This window comes from Thermobia domestica, chromosome 11 (assembly GCF_964235325.1).
Source record: "Thermobia domestica chromosome 11, izTheDome1.hap1.1, whole genome shotgun sequence".
Taxonomy (NCBI): Eukaryota; Metazoa; Arthropoda; class Insecta; order Zygentoma; family Lepismatidae; genus Thermobia; species Thermobia domestica.
Genome location: NC_137464.1, coordinates 133,249,925 through 133,271,722, shown reverse-complemented (window position 1 = coordinate 133,271,722; position 21,798 = coordinate 133,249,925). Strand labels below are relative to the sequence as shown.

The 21,798-nt window shown below is 35.4% G+C and overlaps 1 protein-coding gene across 1 annotated transcript in view; it reads right to left on the bottom strand.

Moving 5' to 3' along the window:
• The window catches only part of LOC145664455 (aconitate hydratase, mitochondrial-like), a 417,790-nt gene that overhangs the window by 252,953 nt on the left and 143,039 nt on the right, over positions 1–21,798 (bottom strand). Inside the window, exon 5 of the mRNA XM_081731145.1 lies at positions 12,500–12,658. Within this exon, the coding sequence (XP_081587271.1) occupies positions 12,500–12,658 (159 nt within the window). The remainder of the gene's footprint in view (positions 1–12,499; positions 12,659–21,798) is intronic.

Sequence of the window (21,798 nt, the reverse complement as noted above, 5' to 3'; positions counted from 1 at the left end):
ATCGGTATCAGGATAAATATATAGTATAAATATATATAAATCCCTCTCCCCTTTCCCTACACTGCACTGCCACCATCAAACTAAAATGATAAAAGTCATTCCAGGTCTGAACTTTATCCATGTTGAATTTTGAATGAGATCGGTTCGGTGGTTCCAGAGTTATGGAGTTTCATTTATTTATATATATATATATATATATATATATATATACACACTTCTACCTTCCCTCCTCCAACCTTCACTTTTAATAAATAAAAAAAAAAAAATTAGACATAGGGTTATTTTTACGTAATAGTCATATCCGAGTTCTTACCATGAATAATTCGTCTGCCATAGCTGCTAATTTTTTTTTAACATTTCAATAAAATACTTGATTGGCAACAATGGTGAACGCAGCTGTAGGGTGTTTGAATTGCTCTAGTTCCTGCTTGCAATACACACGTAGATGGCACTGCGTCGGAATACACACCAATCGAGAAACGTAATTTTTCAGTCTGAACACACACTTTACATACACAACCGGCTGTATCCATATAAACGAGCGGAGTCAAAAGAACTCGCGTGGGGACCCATATGAGCGTCCTAAACACGTTAAAAGTAAAAAACAATTCGAGCAACCACAAAAATAGCTCGCTTTGCAAAAATTGCTCACGATGCTGCTCCGTAAACCGATCGACCTACAAAGATTGTCGGGTTCCCCAACGACACGCACACACCACATATCTATCTATCTATATATATATATATATATATAATATATATATATATATATATATATCTATATATATATATCTATCTATCTATCTATATATATATATATATATATATATATTAGGGCTGTTCTAATTCCGGAATTCCGGAATTTTTCGGAACGGAAATTCCAATTCCGGAATCGGAACACAGTTTCAAGACGTTCCGGAATTTCGGATTTTTGAAACGTTCGGAATTTCGAAACGTTCCGGAATTTCGAAACATTTCGGAATTTCGGAACATTCCGGAATTTCGAAACATCCGGAACTTCTTATTGAAAAAATAATTTTTGCTGTTACCCCGAACTGAGAGGTGTGCGCAAAGCTTAGCTTTGAAACCGGATATTGATTCCGCTGTGCTGAAGGAAAAGAGTTTTGGTCCACGGCAACTGGTTTGTTTCATTCTCTAGATCCATTCACTGTGAACGATTGCCATAAGATTTGGAACTTTGTCTGGTTATCCATAAAGTCTCAATCATAAGTGATTCAGTGTAAATTCCGTGATTTTGTTGCAGAAATCGGAACATAGAAATTCGAGCTAGTTCTTCCCTTTAGTTTGGTTTATCTTCCAAGAACACCTTTTTTATAAACTACTTTGTATATTCTTTTTTAAATGAATACCGACTGTACCTTTTCCATTTATACGAGGCAACCCAACAAGAAATTGAACTGCATATCTTTTGATGTATGGCCATGTTAAGTATAAGTACCTGAAGGAGGGGCAGAGAATCATTTAAAAGAAAATACGATTTTCAGTAATTAAAGGGATAGGATAGTCTGAAATATTTGAAAAAATTCTGACCAGTATTTCCGGTGGCCCCACACCCCTGCTTACTGGGAGGGAAGTAGAAATTATTTGTCAATAATCTAAAGACGAACATGATTCCCAACCCACCGACGTCCGTGCTTTGTTGCTAGATTTTTTTTTTCTTGATAGTTGGTTGATGGCTGGATTTTAAATTTGTGATATCTGCAATAGTGCACAGAATATTATTTTGCTAAGTCAGGTGTTTCCGTTTTGTGAACAAATAGATCATTTCGTTGACTAAAGCTTGATGTGCATATGTAACAGGACGTGAACACTACAGTATAGTTTTCGTGGCATTTCAGTATGCCATAGCATAGCATACGCTATCAAGCAGTGTCCTTTTGGAAATAAGGCGCTTTTGTATTAAACAATCTAAATAATTCTTTACACCTACGCCTCTCGCGCGACAGTTTTATTTTTTATTTTTAGCCTTAGTTGCCTAAAAATAAAACTAAATTCAAATTTAGTCATTCAAGTTTAAACTCAACCAGTCAAAATTCAATGAAGTTTTTTCATAAGACCACAAAATTCTAGTAATTTGTAATGACAGTTTAATACTATGATGTTATAGCTGGTAGGCAGATATTATTGTGGTACCGTTTAGTATCTTACATAATTTGTTACAAAATAGTGTTTAATATTCTTTCATCTTCAGATATATAAATGTACAATTATTATGCTGCTGCCCGTGTTATGTAAAAATATGCATTATTGATGTTACATGAACTTTTTGGAAACTAAAATCAGTATTTCATATTTCAGGTTCAAATCACGCAAAGCTAAAATTAATAATGCATCGCTTGTATTGTATTTAGTATACTGGCATGCTGTAAACAGCAAAAAATTTCTTAGAACAAGGGATTACTGTTTAATGTTTTTTGTAACTTCTATAATCATGATGCTACTGGTGTTTTTTTTATAATGAAAGCTTTATCAAGCATTATTTGCATAACCTCTCAACATGTACAACGAGAGTAAATCGAATAGAGGTGCAAACTTTACATATCTTATAATTATTCACATGTACGCGCTACTCTTTTCTTGTCCTGCGACACTTACTTGAATAACTAACTAAATAAAGGTGTCTATCAGTTAAATACTAAGCATTGGAACCTACGTATGAAGATTAGTTCTAACTCTACTAATCAAAATTTTATGCAAGGTGATAAATGAATTGTGTGAGTGAAAAACATTTAAAATTGTTTTGTTGAGAAATTGTATTAATCACCAATATATTATCAATGTTGTGAAATTCTGATGTAAAAGCATGTTACTTTCTTTAAACAAATTACATTGATACAAGCCAACAGAATATGTACATTTTCATACAAAGCTGCAATATGAAGGGTAGTTATGCATTCAGATGAAAGGGTCTGCACCAATAACTAACTAACAACAAGAAAGGTAAATGTTCAATTGGTATACCGAAATTGTGAGTAGCGATGGTAAAAGTTAAAAATGAAAGAAATCATTTTGTAAATGTTAATATTCACATTAAAAGTATTAGCCTAATGTTCATATTTCGCTCTTACGAAATAATTAATTTGTATCAAAAACTATTCGTACTTTGCGTAAATTGATCTTTACAAAAATTGATGTCTTACTTTCTTGAGTAGAAAAGTTGGCGAAAACTTTCTTTCTCCTGATTTCCCAAATAAATCAGATAAAAAAGATCAATGAGATAAAAGAAGTTTGTTAAGCTAAAAGTCCCTAAAGCCCATTTTATTGCGATGCAATTTTCTATGCAATCTTGCATGCTAAGAGTCATGCGTTCAAATTATTTCGTGCAATAATAATTAACATTCAACTTTCCATAGTAAATTGCACGTATTTCACCTTGTTCGGAGATAGAACATGTGCAATCTACCATGGAAAGTTGAATTCTAATTTTTATTACAGGAAATAATTTGAATGCATGTCTCCTAATTTTGCATACATAATTGCCTTGTCTAATATCGTCTAAAGTCTACTTTCCCCTAATTTAAAAAAAAAATCATCTGGGTATTTATATGAAAATTGACATTTAATACATGCTCTTATAATATTTTATCCACATCATTGTTCTCTAACAGTATTATTTTGTAGCACAGAAATTTTGCTTTTTCTTTGAATAGTAATTTACCTTTACATTTTTGTTGCATTATTTGATGACGTCTCAGGTAGCATCAGTTATACCATTTCAGGGTTTCAGTTGTCAAAATTTTCACATTATGTGTACTCATTGTACTTTAGATTAAAAGTTCATTAATATAATTTCAAATGACATGACTACAAATGTTCATGTGCTCTTGTATTGTTTGCTTAATAGTAAAACAAATATTTTGGAATTAAAATGCCAAACATGTAAATTGTTTCCTTGATGGTACTTCAAAATACAAGATGGCAATGATTGAAAAAAAAATGTAAAAGATAAAGATAAAATGCTGTATTTTATTCCAATAATTGTAAATACGAGAATGCATAACTGTTTAAGACATGTTGCTACTATATTCCATAGATACCGAAGTGAAACGAGAAAGTATTTGGGAGTAAATTTGTGGGATTAAAGCCTTGTAACAATGTTTCAGAATCATTGCCTCAGGACTGTTTCGAACTTTTATATTCAAACTTCGAAACGATTCCAGAATCAACAGTGAGCTTCAAAATTTCAGTCTTGAAAACAGTTCCGAAATTCATACTTTTGGAGCATTTTACAATTCCAAACTTTTGGAATGTTACGGAATTTGCGGAACATTCCGGAATTTCGAAACATTCCGGAATACGAAATCGAATTCCGAACACCCCTAATATATATATCTACACGGATCGATCTTCTGTTAATCCGTTCTTGGAGAGTATCTCCATTGCCAGCATATGTAGTATCGTGTTTAGACGGAATTTCCTGAAGCTTAATATTATTGCAGTTTTACCTCCGTGGTTACCGATAAAGGAGTACACAATACATTGCTGGAATAAGATGGTTAACCTACACCCAGAAAATGGAAGGCAAGAAAATCCTACATGCATCTCGACAGGAAGAAGTTTTTATTGTAGGATTCAAGGTTAACGGATACTATCAATATCCTGAAATGTTAGAAGAGAACGTCTATAAATTTGAAGGCTGCAATTTCCATGGCTGTAAGAATTTTTGCAATACAGGACGTAATCAGCCCATCTGTTCGGGCCGTTCTGCCCTCTGTTTGTTTCATAAAAATAAGAAGAAAAAGGAGGCTTATGTATTCTCAGTATTTGAGCCTATTGTCAGCATTTTCAAAACTTGAAACAAAATATATGTTTTAAGTAGTGTCAGTTTTGCTGTAGAGATGTCTCTGCAGGTCAATATGGTTTCTATTTGTAGTATCTTACTCCGGCGGTCTCTTGTCTTTCTTTTCAAAAATACAGTTAGGCCGCCTCCCGCATGTTTTTGTCAGTGTTGTGTTGTGCTTTCCTGCAAAAGCCTCGTGTGCGGGATCTTCAGTGTTTGTGTGTTATATTTTCATTCTAATACTTATTAATTCCAGCAACTATACAAATTAATACACTCCACAATTACAGATGCAAAATAAATTGTTATTGTTTTCAGTAACTTACAAACTGTTTAATTAAATGCGTAAAACAATAAACTATTGTTTGGTCGGCGTATACACCATCTATGGCAATTCTGAAGACACAATGGAATTCAGATGTGAACGTACGCAACGAAAAATTGTACGACTGCATGAATTAGGGTATCGGTACATTACCTGTACGAACGCGAATTTGAACAGATCCTGAAGTAGAATCGAGCAATGTTCCCGTACCTCAAGACACACCTTTACATGAACCGCACGCCCTTAAATTCCACACTCAGCTTTTCTGGAGGTCGGACGATCTGTGAAAATGTACTACAAAGTCGTTTAACTAAAGGAGAAACAATAAATGCACCGATATTATTAGCCTTTATTCATATATCAACAAGCGCGATAGATATTCTGTATCACACCTAAGAATTTATATTCAAGGAGATGAGGATATGCCATCAATTAGCCAGCAAACAATCTGATAAAAGTCACGATCCTCCCGGTAAAATACTTTTACCACCATCCACATCGGTAAATGAAAAAATGAAACAATCAGGAACTAATCAATGTGTACGCATGAAGACTGTCAACGGTGGCTTACAGGGACTTGGTAGTCGTACAGGAAATATAATTAGGAAATCAAGTTACTGAAGTGTTTCAAATTTAAGATTACAAAACGTATAATTCAATAACCAAAAAAGGCAGTCTGTTCACAGGATACACCAATACGTTTCTCAAACCTAAAACAGAAGTCACTGGATGATCCAGTACTTGTATCACTGAAGAAGATAAAGTCAAATTTGTATAGATCATCTTTTTTTTTTTTTTTTTTTTTTGGAACGTGAAGGAATTGATTTGGATTCCAGAAACTGATAACAGTCTTTCTCGACGAAGCTTGTCGAGGTTACGTTTGAACTCGATGCGGGGCAAGCTGGTTCAGCATTCTAACTTTAGCCAGGCCAGTTATTGACAAACTAGAAGAATTGTATGAAAAACTAACTTGATATTGAAATCAATAAGGTTGTCCCAGTCAATGATACCATGTGGTATGCATTCTGAGAATACAATGAACATGTACCTATTTAGAATCGTAACATGAATCTTGTTCTCCGACAGTATACATGTCAGATAAGACTAGAATTATACAAGTTCATGTAAATGCTGCAAGGACGTGTGTTACACTAACACAATTTCTGTTATACACAAAAGCTAAGGGAACCTACCATTGAACCGTTAAAATACTGGGGGTCGATATCTGATGACCGACATCTGATGAAATAGAGGCGTACGGTGAACAGGCTTACATCAAGACTTATGTAAGACCCTTCAACAACTTGGTTAGAAGACACTGTGCCATGCACCATATTCACCGCACCTTGCGTTAACAGATTAAAACCTATTTTATTTCCTCAACATACACCACCGTGGGAGATAATCAGCAAATGAGGAAGATTTGCGGAACGCACTCATGAACTTCTTTGCATCCACAACCGCCGAGTTTTATTAGCAGGGTATTGTGCAGCTACAGGAATGTTGGCAAAAGGCGTTGGATGCTGATGGAGCATATTCAAAACCTAAAGGTACATACCGTCCATTTTACTGTTCTTTGTTTATTACTGCTCTAAAGCGGTAAGAATTTTTCTGGCTACCTTGTATTATTATTATTATGCATAAGAAGTCGCAATGATCCTACACCCATAGGTATCTCTCAGCCAGTGAGATCGAATTTTCAAAGCGAGTGCTCCAAACGTATTGATAACGATGATTCATCTACTAGAGGGCTTCCAGTAAGAGATGGTCTCTGACATTTCTTACCACGTGCAAAGGGAAACCGCAGCCCCTAGTTTGACACTAGTGTTGCCAACCACGGTCAGTCTATTTCACTCCATTATTTAAAAAAAAAAAAAAAAAAACTGCTATTGTAGATGAAACGAAAAGGAAGATTTTTCTTCCCTTGTTTATTTATTATTTCTTTATATGTCCTTTGTTTCTATTTTAACATTTTTCCCTTTCTTTTCACATTGTCCGTTTTTTTTTCTTTTTCGACATTCGAAGTGAACCGGCAGGAGTTCACGTGGTTCGGATTACATGTTAATTAGTAGGGACCATCTCATATAGCCTCGCTGCTGAAAAGGACGTTAAACTCAAACTAGAACTCAATACATAAAAAGATCTATCATGTAAAATTGAATGAGAGTTTGTCTAATCGATCACGCAACAACTATTGAAAATATTAAAATGATATTTTACATGCTTATCAATCTTCGGATCTTTCGACATTAAATTGATTAAAATGTATATCCTAAGTGAACAGTGGGATGTCATTATATATAAATATATATACTGTGAAAAGTGGAGTGGTAACATAAAAATAATCAAAAATGACACATATTAATGTCGAATCCATTCTTTTTGGCATCGTCCCCCTCATCCACCCTGGGATTTGCGCCAGTGTACACGACAGTACTGGAACTCAATTCCACATCTTCCAAAGATGAAGAACCAATGCATCAATCTGCTATGTGGCTGCCATTATGAATTGCTTGGAAACAAACTTTCCTTAAAATAAGCTTTCATTCAGAAGAAGGGAAGAGGAGAAGGGTGGAAGAGAAATAATCCAGCAATGGAGCTTTGGAAACAATACCAAGCCGCGTTTCCGGACCATCCCTCAAATTCCGCTGTTTTTGTTCAACTGGCCATCCCGCTACTTGTTCTTTCCACATACTTTCTCTTCTTGACACGACCTCAACACAGGAGAAAAGCGAAACTCATCAAAATAGACTTTTTTTTTTTAATATATATTGCTGAAATAAATGTACAACAATAATTTAGAGAACAGCTACAATTTGCTATTGGTGATTTCAGTACAATAAAACATACTCATTTTCAGTTTAGTACGAAGTCGTGTGCCATCTGATTCTAGAATTAGTATGTTTATTGTGTCTATGGCAACACTTTGGTAAGAACTCGTTTTTATGAAAAACAACAAAACATGTGCTACAACGTTGCCGGTTTTGAGATCTGTCTTTCTAGCTGTCATTTACGTCTAAGTCTTCAAGTTGATAAGTTCTGAAAGTGAAGTGAAAAAGATATAGCTATCTTGTGTTGTTAAATTAAATACTCAAATATTTGTACAATATTATTTTAAATTGCTATGTTACTTTGTGATTATCTACCAGTGTTTGGTGTGAGTAATTCCCTCCCACTGGCGTGTTTTTGTATGTATTTCCATTTTCAGTGTCTTATCGGGTTTGTGTTAGTTTTGCTTTCGCTTATCTATTTTCCAGTAGTCTATTATTATTATTATTATTATTATTATTATTATTATTATTATTATTATTATTATTATTATAATAATAATAATAATAATAATAATAATAATAATAATAATAATAATAATAATAATAATAATAATAATAATAATAATAATAATAATACCAATAATAAGGTAAATTTGGCAGAGATGCTACCTTGAACAGCCAATGTCGAGAGTTGGTATTTAATTTGCGGACATATTTGGAGCAAGAAAGTCATAATAGTTCCCTTTTTCCTCACTAACGAAAGTAGTTGAAAGAGCTGACGCTGCTTTCAAAATCACCACAACACAGGTGAAAAGAATAACAAGGGAGAACTATCCAAACAATCTCGACTTTCATATTGTAGAGGTGCTCCGAACGTCTGGGAGGACGCGACCAAAACCGTGTACCAAAGACCGCACTGGACGTCTTCCAAGAATATGCGATTCGACGGCGTATTTATGAATATAATTCGAGAAAGAAACATCCCATCCAACACACAGTAGGAATAAGAACTTCTCTTTAGTTGCTTTAACAAAAAGGATTTTTTACACCGAGCGCCCGTGGCTCAGTGGTAAAGTATTGGCTTAACATTCGGGAGGTTCTGGGTTCAAAATCAGGGCTAGCCATCGTGACTAGGTTTCAGCGATTTTCTCTTATTCCCACTAGGCAAACCACGGGGCACTACCAATTGATAAAAGTCTGTGGTCTCATATTTCCTCTACCTTGTCTGCACCTTTCCTACTCATAAGCATTAGCAGCCAATATATGAATGTTATATATTCATTTCGAAATATTTTTCCCAAGATAAAATTGACGGAAGATGTTGAGACACTTTTTGTTTTAAATAAGATGGCTATTATGATATTTGATTACCTCCTCAGGCTTTATCTTTTCATTTTGGGAATATTATAATCGCGTATTGTACATATATGTTTTTCACTCTGCCGTAACAATTTCATAGTCTAGGTTATGTGAACCGCCTATTTGTGTAGGTAGATAAGTGTATTTATTTTTGATATCTTTTTCGTTCGATCCCAAAGCGCTGAGATGTGAGCAGTGGCAACGCCGCTGCGAACTGTCAGAGACTTTCTCTTACTGGAAGCCCTTTAGCAGCGATGAAGAAATCTCCAGTGAAATTAATTCAACAGAAAACAAAAACAAAATTGTGAACTGTGTTAAGTGACATTCATTAACAAGTCCAGTACATCTTATGGCTGAAAAAATAGGCAGCTTTGTAAGGGAAGTGCAAGCATTACGTCTTGAAATAATGCAAGTTAAAACGAAACAAATTGAATCTCAGAACCTTATTGAAAATCACTATGCAAACAAGTCATACGTAATTATAGTGAAAACCCCTCCAAGTGTAACCGGTGTGTACGCAAATCCAAACACAAACAAACAATTGGAAGGCAGCCCAAATCCGAACATTAACAATTCAGCTATGGTTCAAAATCAAGGTCAAAATATTACTAACCTACATCAATGTTGTAACAAGAAAAGTGAAAGTGGCGATAAGGCATCTACGGTTTCTGAGGATAATGACCCCAGCAAAAGTGACGGATTCGTGTTGGTAAGAAAGAAAAAACAGGCTTGTATGCTGATAGGACTCGGAAAGACAGTACATTGAGGACTATAAAGAAAGTGAATGCCAAAGCGCTGTTTATAACACTATTAGATCCCGACGTTAAGAAAGAAGAAATAATTCTGTTCGCACAAAATAAAATGGAAGTGAGTATACTTAGGTGTGAAAAACTAAAAACTAAGTTTAATACGTATTCATCTTTCTATTTATCAGTAGACAAGAAAGATTATCCCGGAACTCCGGCCTACAGATTTCCTCATAACGCGCTTTTACAGTACTCTCAACAACGACGAAATAGTGCAAGAGTGCTTCCAAAACAATACTTCAAAGGTAATACCCGGTAATGCCGGCAACAATGATAATGAACACTAATGGCTAATACATATCTAAGTATGTTTTACCAGAACGTCAGAGGTATGAATGGAAAGATAGAAGATTTTATTAATGAAACGATATGTAATGACTGATTTAATTTGCATATCTGAAAGGTAGTTCAAAAGCGAAGGTTCTTATCTAAATCATTTAGAATATGAGTACTGTATGCTTAGGATAGATAGATGTGCCAAAATAACAGGTAAATCAAAAGGTGGTGGTGTTATTTTCTTAATTAAAAAAAAAAAAACAACATTAGATTTGAGGTACTGTCTAATCCCCAAAATCTCGATATCGTACGGGTCAAACTTAAATCACACTACAAGGACTTAATAATAGATCTACACTATATCCCTCCAAACACTAGTGTCGATAATATTACTGGTTATATAAATACTCTTGCAATGAATATACATGTATTTAAGAATGAAACTTGCACTTCGCATCATTATATTAAACAAAAGGTCGAAAAACTTATTTAATTTTGTAATACGCTAGATTGTAAGCAATACAATTATGCATACGATGCTTACGATTTTGCATCTTTTCCTAACAATTCTAGATGAAATAGCTTTATTTAGCAACTCTTTATCTCTAATAAAGACAGATAAATACCATTCACCATTTACAGTTGAAATCCCTAATAGTGTAACGACTTGTAACATAACAAGGAACAAGACTTTGAACTATGAGTACAAGAAAGCCAATTTTATAGCAATTTACAATGATCTATTCAACTTTACAACTGAAAGTTCATGTAATAATGTTAACAGCATAGTTAGCCAAGTATATACTAAAATTAAGAGTAGCTTTAACAACAATATTAAAACAAAATAAAATTAAATAAAAAAAATAAAAGAGAATAGAAGTCCAATCCAATGTCCCTGGGTAAACAGAGAGTTGAAAAAATTAAGAAATAGGGAAACACTGTTCCACACATAGAAGAACAAATATGCTAGAATGGTGTATAAAATTCTCAGAATGTAGAAAATGGTAAAGAAATTAAAATTAACTATTTCTAACAACTTAAAAACAGCTTGTTTACAAATCAACAGGTGTTTTGGAAAAATTTAAAGAACAAAAACATTATCACAGTGCATGTAATGGATTATGAAGAAAAGACATATCAAGATGTATACGGTGTAGTTAATGCATTTATGTGCTATTTTGAAAAAAACATTTAGTAATTGCATGAATATTAAAATCGAAAATGTACATGAACATGCTAATAATGGTATTATTGGCATTCCTTTTATATCTGTGCCTGATGTTCACAAAGTAATTAAACGTCTGAAACCTTGTACAGCAGTAGGCCAGGATCAAGTTCACAATTATGTAATCAAAGCATCCAACAATATTGCACCAGTCCTTGCTGACATATATATTACTTTACGTACAGGTATTTTTCCAGATCAATGGAAAAAGACCACCATTGTATCAATACTCAAAGGGGAAGAAAAAAAATGAGTAAATATCGACCAATAAATGCCTTTGGGAAAATATTCGAAACGCTGATCTATGAATATTTGTCCTTCCAGTGAAAATTGTTTATAATAGAACCACAACATGGGTTTGTAATAAAAAAAAAAATAAATAAATAAAAAAAAAAAAACGATGACAGACTGAACAGATATTACTGATTATATATTGGAAGAATTATCTGCGAAAAAACAAGTTGACGTAATATATATAGAGACTTCTCAAAAGCATTTGACATGGTACAACATTCGTTGTTATTACAAAAGTTAGATTGCTTGTGTGTGTCACCATTACTTATAGAATAGTTCAAAAGCTTTCTTAGCAATAGAACTTTTAAGGTTAAAGCAAATAATTATCATATGAAGGAGAAATTTTAAAGGGTATTCCTCAAAGATCAGCTCTAGGACCATTACTGTTTACAGTTTCTATTAATGATAGAATGTACAATCTTCAGGATGTAAAGGTTTTATTATATGCTAAAATTAGGCCTATTTTAGTGGTTTTGCCTTGTTATATTTTACTTTATATATATAACTCAGTAATACTTGGCAATTGATATTTGGCCATACCTGCATGCGTATTTCTAAAGCTTTTAGGTGATCACGATCTAGCCCTAACTATTATATTAAACGTAAGAATATATGAAAAATTAATCAAGAATATTATTTTACCTTCGGGCATTTAAGTTCCCATGGTATATTTGCCATTACGTCCACAGCGTCTGCTCCACCAACACCGATGCACAGGCACCCAAGACCTCCACCATTTGGAGTATGGGAATCTGTTCCTATCATAAGAAGACCAGGGAATGCATAGTTTTCCAAAATGATCTGCAAATAATGATGATGGTTAATTATCAGCTTAAAAAATAAAAAGAATAAATTATTTTTAATCATGGAAAGCCAGAAATTTCGGGTCAAAAAGTAATATCAACAGTATAAATCTTTTCTACGCTCACATACGTGATTTAAAAAAAAATAAATAAATAAAAAATAAATGAATGTGAGTGGTTCTGCAATTTGCGTAACATTTCTTAATTGTTATGTTTACTCACAGATTATCAATTCTGCCTGCTTTTCTTCCTGGAAGTGCGTAAGACATTTCATGTGCTGCCTCCTCATTTAAGTGTTCATCATTTTTTGGCCCTGCTATGAGAAGAAAAAAAAAAAAAGAAAAAAAAAAAGAAAAAGAACTTCTGAAATTAGCTCACATTGTAATATCTTCCATTCATCTTGAAGCTCATATTGCAATATCTCCCATTCGTCTTGGTGAAGTAATGGGCTGTGGAGTACAAGGTTTCGCGTAAGTGAGACTTAAAAGACTTTTTCAGCACAGGGTTGATCAGTGGTAGTTTTGAAAAGGCGTGTTTTGCCGTCTTCTCATAAAACCTTTTCATTCCATACAAGGTAACAGACTTTTTTTTTTTTTTTAATTTACTTTTCTTATTTTTAAGCAGACTTTCAGTTCAGTTATATTTAACTCTTAACATGAACTTGTAGATTTTGTCTTAAGTTCTTCAACGAAGTTTGAACTCAACTCACTGAAAATGATGAAGCGACCTAATGAATTCTTGACAAAGGCGGAAGCATCTTCTAAAGCACATAATTAGACGCATATTCTTGGAAACGCAACTGGAAAGAGTTCTCAAAGAAGAAACTCTTACACACTCCAATATCCACTTCATTAATCGTTATCTCCTGATTTCTGGTCTCGTTTGGGAAGTTCTGAGATATTTTTTTATACCTGCTCACTGAGTTATAACTTTTTTAATAGCAGGAATAAAGTCAACCATTATGTTCTATCAAAAATAGTGCATTGACTCCATGAAAATATTAGCTGCGTAGTGAAATGTAACTTACTTTTAAAATTAGGATAAATTAAATATCTGGGATAATTATCTTTTAAAAAATCTAAACAAGTTTTACAACAATAGGACCAACGTGTACCACAAGTTTACAGATCTATGCTGGTTATCACGTTTATTTGTATCATATAAAGCTGTAAAGATAAAATGTGTAGTTAAATACAAGGGGAGGTCAGGAAATTCTTCCCTCATCATGATAGAAATGACTAAGGAATTTGGTCCACGCTCGCGTAGTTCTTCATGTATTCACATCATCTTCCTTACACTTGACAAGTCCATTGATCAAGAGCTCCGTCGCGGCTACATAGTTCGCGTACACGCCTTTGGCGCGGGAGACCCGAGTTCGATTCCCTGCGGGAGCTAATGTTGTTTGGATTCCACGTTGAGGTGTAGGTCTACGTTTCTCGCTCCTGAAACTCAAACCCAAACTAATCCAATCTATGAATCTGCGTAAAAAAAGCCTGCGAAGTTGAAGGCAAACCACATTTAGTTTACATTTATAACATCATCTTCCGTTAAACACTTAGCTGAAAATATTTCTTCAAACTTGGGAAGAGAAAGTAATCAGATGGAGCTAAATCGGGTGTGTGGCGGAAAAATGTTCGTAGCCACCTTGGTGCATAAGAATGAGTTTTCTGCTTCTCAACGTCCGCTAGCAGCAAAACAAATTTTAAGACCCACTTCCTTGCTTTCATACCATCCCGTACCTTTTCCAGTGGGTTCCTGTATTCGCTGTCATTGTAACTTTTTTTTTTTTTTTTTTTTTTTTTTTTTTTTTTTGTAAGTAATCAATTAAGATCATACTTTTATGGTTCCGAAATATGGGCATGAACTTGCTGGATGTAAGCTGCACTTTAGCCTTTTAGGAGGTAGAAACGAGGTATGTTGCCATGTTTTACTCATTTCTTTGATTTCAGGGTTAAATAGATACTCAGCATTCACCCATACTCACTACTCTACTTATAAAAGCATCCTTGTCCTTAAGGTGTAAGTCCAAAATGTTCTGTGCACATCGCTGTTTTTGAAAAGTGTCAACAATCGGAGAACCCACCTTACGGGCACTCAGAATCTAAATGATCACAGACGTCTACAGAGCGACGCAACACCCAAATAAATGGGTTCGTTCAGAGCATATTGACATAGGAACAATAATCGCAATTACAAATGTATTATCTCAGATAAAGAATAATAGCTTTTTTTTTTTTTTTTTTTTTTTTTTTCAATTCCTTCGACATCATCAAAGATTAGATGCGATATATACTGAACTGAACTGTAATGTCCTTTTGCAGGTCCGTATCTGAAATAAAAGAAGACAGAGCCAATGCACTTGTACAGTGATATACAGGAAAATTCACATTGTGCATTTTCGCTTAACTCACGTTTCCCCTACGGCACGGAATAACGTATCACCTCTCTCAAATTAAATCTGAAACTTACTCAGCATCCTATATCCACAAGATCTTGTATCGATCTAAAATTTCTACTTCAAAGGAAATGATCATTGTAAAACTACCTCACTATCACTATCTCAAGAGAAGAGAATTACAGTTCATCGATACATGAGAATAAAGGAAACATACTCACGCCATCTGCACCTATAAAACAAATTCCAGCGCGCAATTCAGAGTTCAGTCTACGATCAGTCAAGGATCAGTGGTCACTCAGTCAATCAGTAGCTCGTCGATGAGTCTCCAGTAGTAGTTCAATCAGTCAGAAAAAAACATGAGCACTTAGTGCTCAAATATTTAGTTTCGCCAGTAATTGTTGTTCTCGGATTGTATGCTAAACACTCGTCATAACCAGAATAAGACTCCTGAATGAACTACTCTACAAGTGAAAAATGGAACCGTGTATACGTGATTAAAAGAACAGCTGGTGTGTCACCCTAATGAACTGTTTGTGACGCAGCCGACTCACACAACCTTACATGTGAATACTATTTCAAATAATCGACTGATGTGGATGAGGGATGCTCTATTCGGATGTAATTTGAGCTAGGCTTAGTTATTCAGAATCTTTCTCAAAATTCTCGTTACTCTATATCTCAAATGCCGAATAGATACCCATTTTGCTCACATTCACCTGTACAATGATACGCTAGTTGTCATTTTAAGCCTAAATTTACCTTTATTTGCTCAAAAAACCTTGAAATCAACTCTATCAATCTTAATCAGATGAAAATTCATGAATATGATATTCCGACCGAAAGCTGGATTTTAGACGATCGCGAAAGTGCTAACTGCACGAAAGACCAGTACAATTACACGTCGCGATATTACTTTAATATTCTGGATATGAATAGTTTTGCAGCGTTTTACTGTGTCATAAGTCCGGAATTCTTTACCATATAGAGCAACCATATCTTCATGTATCGTTTGAGCTGATTTTCCTTGAAGACAGAGGAACCTAATTCGATTTTGTCCAACGTGCTGCTATCGTCTAAATTCTCTGGCTGTAATACCAGTTTAATGTAATCTGTACGGTCAAATCAGCACACATATTAGTGAAATCACGTTATCACTGCAAATTTTTACATTACTAGCACATCTCTACCATGGTGAGACTGACAGCTCTTGGATCTCCATTCGTATTAAATTGCCATATAGTAGATAAGATAGAAAGAATAGTCTAGCGATCTGCTGAAAGTGAGCAAATATAACCGGTGTCCCCTTGATACGATTGCATAAAAGAAAATAATGAGATTTTCGTAGCGGCAACAAAATAAATCATTAACTACATACACGTAAAATTAACTCAAGTGAATGTAATAAAATAATTTAAATAAAATACTTTCGTATTTAAATCCTTATTTAATAGGACTATATTTCTGAGTTCAATTTCCACTGGAAACTCTGTCAAGTCCGCTTCCCTTTTGTTGGAAAATCAAGCTTGTTTACCTACATATTTGAGTTTCTGACCATCTTCATATTTTGAAAGTTCTTCCGCTGCTCCAGTATTCTTACATTAATTTGTTAATGAGTGTAATATATACACTAACTTCACACAAAATCCTGGAACAATCTTATTATCTAGCCAACTATGTGTAAACCGCAATACACACACTCAGCTACATAGTATGATTAAGTTCCTTTAAGTTCAGGCTTTTGTTTGAATTTATTAAAGCCATTAACCAAAATATGAAGGTGGACAAAAACGCAAAAAACTTATATAAACAAGCCTGATTATTCAACAAAAGGGAAGCTGACTTGACAATATATATGTATGTTATTTAACTTCTTTTATTATATATAAATGCGTGTTGTGCGAAATGAAGATATTAACATTTTATTAACTGAATATGTTTATCACATGTTCCTTCAAATTCACAACAAATTTTGAAGGAATGGGTTTGAGTAATACCCGTCTTACACGAGAACAGGTGAAACACGGAAGATGTATTTTGGTGCGAGGTGAAACACGGAAGATGTATTTTGGTGCGAAATTTTACCTTCTTTTATCTCCTAAAGTGAGATTTTTTGATCGGCTGTCGTTCATTTCTTTCCCCTATCGTCTGCACCCGCTCTAGCCTGTGCGCTTTCTAGCTATTCAGATAGACATTTTTGAATACATTCCTCGTGTTTTGACTGATTTAACTAATTTTTTAATAAAAATTCAATTGCATAATAAACGAGTTACCAACAAAATTCGAGGGAATAAGCATACTGGACAGAAAAACTCCCCGCAGAACTTTTTCTAATACCAGGTAACACTTTTCTCTTATCTGGATTTTGTTTGGAAATATTAAATGAAATCTTGCTAGTGTCCCACGTTGATGTACATCCACTTGCACATCAGTGTACACAATAATCTGCGAATTAAGAACTGCCTACTTCTGCATCTGACCCAGTCATCCACAGTCTCACAGATTTTCAAATTAAGAATTTACAAGCTACACAACGTGTGACAGAGTGCATGACTCTTTCTCAAATCATATACAAACGCCTTCAGACCTATAAATATTGCGGTTGTCATCTTGAAAAGTTGCAGTTGGATTCCACTGCACATTTAGCATGAAGATGCGGAAACGGCAACAACTTATAACTGAAGATATTTAAATAAACATGCTGGTTCCTGTTCATATTTAGCCGCAAGATTAAGTTCAATCATACGAGGAAATTCTGATAATTTTTACCTCCTAGGTCATAAGAAAAACTACAAATTACAAAACCAAGTGTGTACTATCAAATGAAAGCATACACAATTCTCTACAAGATTATGTACTTATTTTTCTGCATAGTCGCCATTTACTGCAATACATCTGCGCCAAAGATAAACAAGTAGTTTCATTCTGGCGGTGTAGAACTCAGGATCATGTGAGTGTAACCAAGAGCGAACAGCAGTCTCAACTTCAAGTGTTTGCCCTTCAAATGTTCCTTTAATTTTGAAAAAAAAAAAAATCACTAAGGGCAAGATCAGGGCTATAAGATGGGTGAGATAACACAGTGAACTTCATGGTTTCAAGAGCAGCTGTAGTCATGTGGCTTGTGTGTGGTCTTGCATTGTCATGGGTAGAAGGACATCCACACTCTGTCGAACTCTGTTGACACGTGCCTTTTATCTTCACAGTGTTGCCACATACGACTCAGATTTTACACTTTTCCTGTTGTGCAAGAATTCACAATGAACAATACCTCGGCTATCCCAAAACATCAGTGTCAGGAGCACCTTTCCTGCTGATGGCACTGTTTTGGCTTTTTGGGGTCTTGGACAACCATTGTGGCAAAATTAAATGGATTGCCTCTTGTTTTTAGGGTCTTAATGATGGGCGTATGAGTTATCACTTGTGAGAATTATCTGAATACCACTCATTATAGCTTTGGAACTTCTTGTATACAATAAAAGAAATTCTGACAAAAGCATATATTAACTAATAAATAATAGCGTTACAGGTTCGGCAAGTTAATTTTTGCCTTCATCAAACAAAATCAGAAACACAGAAGGCAAAGTTAATTTGCCGAAACTGTAACGCTATTATTTATTAGTTAATACGTGCTTTGGTCAGAATTTGTCTTCTGTTGTATACGAGAATTCTCTGTAGAAATGCATCATCTTCAGTCTCGTACTGTTGCAGAAGTTCACAAATGTATAACCTCTTCTGTTTCATTTCTTTTGTCAACAGACGAGCCACCCAATAGGCACACACCTTGGGATACCTTAAATACTGAATAATGTATGCCACCCTTTTACGTGAGTGACAGTTCCTGCTGTGTGATTCTTCGATTCTGATGTACCAGTTCATCAGCACGTTATTCGTGATGATCATCTGTCACACTCACTGGTCTTCCTGTATGGAGTTCATTCTTCAGCAATAAGGTGTCCAGATCTGCGTTCTTGGCCTTCCGGGCCCAACGCCTAACTGTACTCACATCAACACATGCTGCACTATGCACTTGCACTATTCGACGATGAATATCAATAGGTGGAACATCCTCTGCTGTGAGAAACTTTATCACTGCCCGCTGTTTTAACCGTAATTATATCCCAACATGCTGTCTGTCACGTTTACCCCTGTAGCTTCCCTGAATACTGTCACACTGGCCTCAAACTTGGTACACCTCAAGATCACAGACCACCAGTCACACTGCTGCCCTCATTCGACGATTTCTGAAGGTGCCTGAAAAAATAAAAAATAAAATAGGAGGCAAAAATTACCAGTATCCCCTCGTAGTACGGTAAACACAATACAGGTGAAATGCTTCATGAACTTTTGGTGCACTCGATCATTTGAATAACGCTAAAAACGTGATTTTTCGTATTACACTATATATTTACAGCCTGCAACAATTTAGAATCTGTTCTTGAGCTTAGAAAAGACGTGCAGCATTGGGTGTTGCAGTGAAAAGTAGCTTCTTTTATGGTACTTGTTCTTTTGCCAATTCGTTGCGATGGACTTGCACTCAAGGACTACAGTAACTCCTGTAATGTTTGAAAATTATTATTCTTGACTGCGTGAAACTAGTCGGTAGTCCCTTTCAACTAAGATGTTTTTGACGCTAGTTTTCATTCACACGTGTATTAGACAATTCCTTGTACAAACATTGGACAGTCCGTTCAAATTACGGCAACTTCGTTTACTGTATGCGCATGGATATACCCAAATGTGGTGGCCCCATTGTTACTACTTCGCTTTATCTCATTCTGACAAATGTCTCTATACAACCGATTAGCACAATAGCTACAGTAAACTGCACTTGTCATGTTCGAGCCAAGAGATGTCAGTTACTTTCCGGCTTCCACAATTTCAGTTACTCGAAGAGTGCCTCTGCACATTAATTACACGTTTCTTCTATACTTTCAATTGGGTCCCACAATTCCGAAACGTCTCTTGTCCTATTTTTCTGGAATTTTTTTTTTCATTGTTTTTAATTTGTTAATATCTCATTTCAGCTAAGTTATTTCATAATGAATTCAGGTATTTATTTTTAAAATTTTACAAAACATATATATCGGTAAAAATTCAGATGGTAAAAATCCCGGAAGTATTGTAAAGTGGCCAAGAAACTTCTTGAAATTGGGCAACTCAATTAATTCACCCAATTCTCCCACTTTCTCTTTCTTGTACGACGTTTTTTATATATTAACTCCAATTTTCAGTTGTAATTTTTTGAATGTTCAGTAAAGAAGTTGTCGCATATTAGGAGGTTTGAAAGTTGTGTTCTTTTAAGTCATATATATCTTTCCTTCTGGCTCCAGATCAGCTGTATTGGTCTATCGAATCGAATTGAAACAAAGCTACTTATCGAACAAAATATCCACCAGTGAGCACATGTCTCAAAGTAGCCACATGATCTTTATGCTGGGAAGAGAAGCATGAAATTAATAGGAAAGAAAACATACGAGGGCTATCCAGAAAGTAGATTACGTTTTGGAATAAAAAATCAACAAAGTATAGGAAACAAATTTTATTATATACAGATGAAAGCCACACACAAATACTACTTTTCGACATAGTCACCATTCAAATTAAGGCATTTATCGTAGCGATGTACGAGCTTGGAAATTCCTTCGTCGAAAAATTCGGCCGCCTGCGACTTCAACCACTTCGTTACCTCTTCTTGCAGCTGTTCGTCGTCATCAAAACGCTGCATAGCCAGCCACTTCTTCATTGCTGGGAATAGGTGGAAGTCGCTCGGTGCCAGGTCGGGACTGTACGGCGGATGAGGAAACAACTCCCACTGAAAAGATTCAAGAACTTCACGCGTGACATTTGCCGTGTGGGGCCGGGCGTTGTCGTGAATCAACAAGATCTTAGAGCTCAACATTCCTCTGCGCTTGTTTTGAATTGCTCTTCTGAGGTTTTGCAGAGTTTGGCAATACCTTTGAGCGTTTATTGTAGTGCCTCTTTCCAGGAAGTCCACCAAAATCACACCTTTTCTGTCCCAAAAAACAGTCGCCATCATCTTCCTTGCCGACATTGTTTGCATGCATTTCTTGGGTTTTTGGGGAGAACCTGTGTGCCCCCACTGCATTGATTGCAATTTCGTTTCACAGTTCACGTGTTTCACCCATGTTTCGTCACCAGTAACGATGCGATCGAGTAAAGAGTCACCATCCTTATTGTAGGCGTCCAAAAAGTGCAACGCTGCAGCCATTCGCTGATTTTTGTGGTCCTCTGTCAAGATTTTTGGAATCCATCTTGCACAAAACTTGTGGTAACCAAGCTTTTCGCTGATGATTTCGTGCAACAAACTTCGCGAAATTTGTGGAAAACTCAAAGAAAGTTCCGTTATTGTGAACTTTCGATTTTCACGGACTTTAACATCGACTTTTTCGACAAGTTCGGCAGTCACTTTGCTGGGTCTCCCACTTCGATCTTCGTCGTGAACATTGGTTCGGCCATTTTTAAATCTTATGACCCACTGTCGCACTCCACCTTCAGTGATAATGTTGTCCCCATACACTTCACACAGCTGCCGATAGATTTCTATCGGTTTACAGTTTTTTGCTGTCAGAAACCTTATTACTACACGCACCTCGCAGCTCGCGGGATTTTCAATTAACGCAGACATTTCAAACCGTCACAGTATCTTAACGGAGCACAGCACGAACCTCTCACTAGCACGGCTAGATGCCGACTGAGCTGCGCAACGCTCTGACCCCAAGATG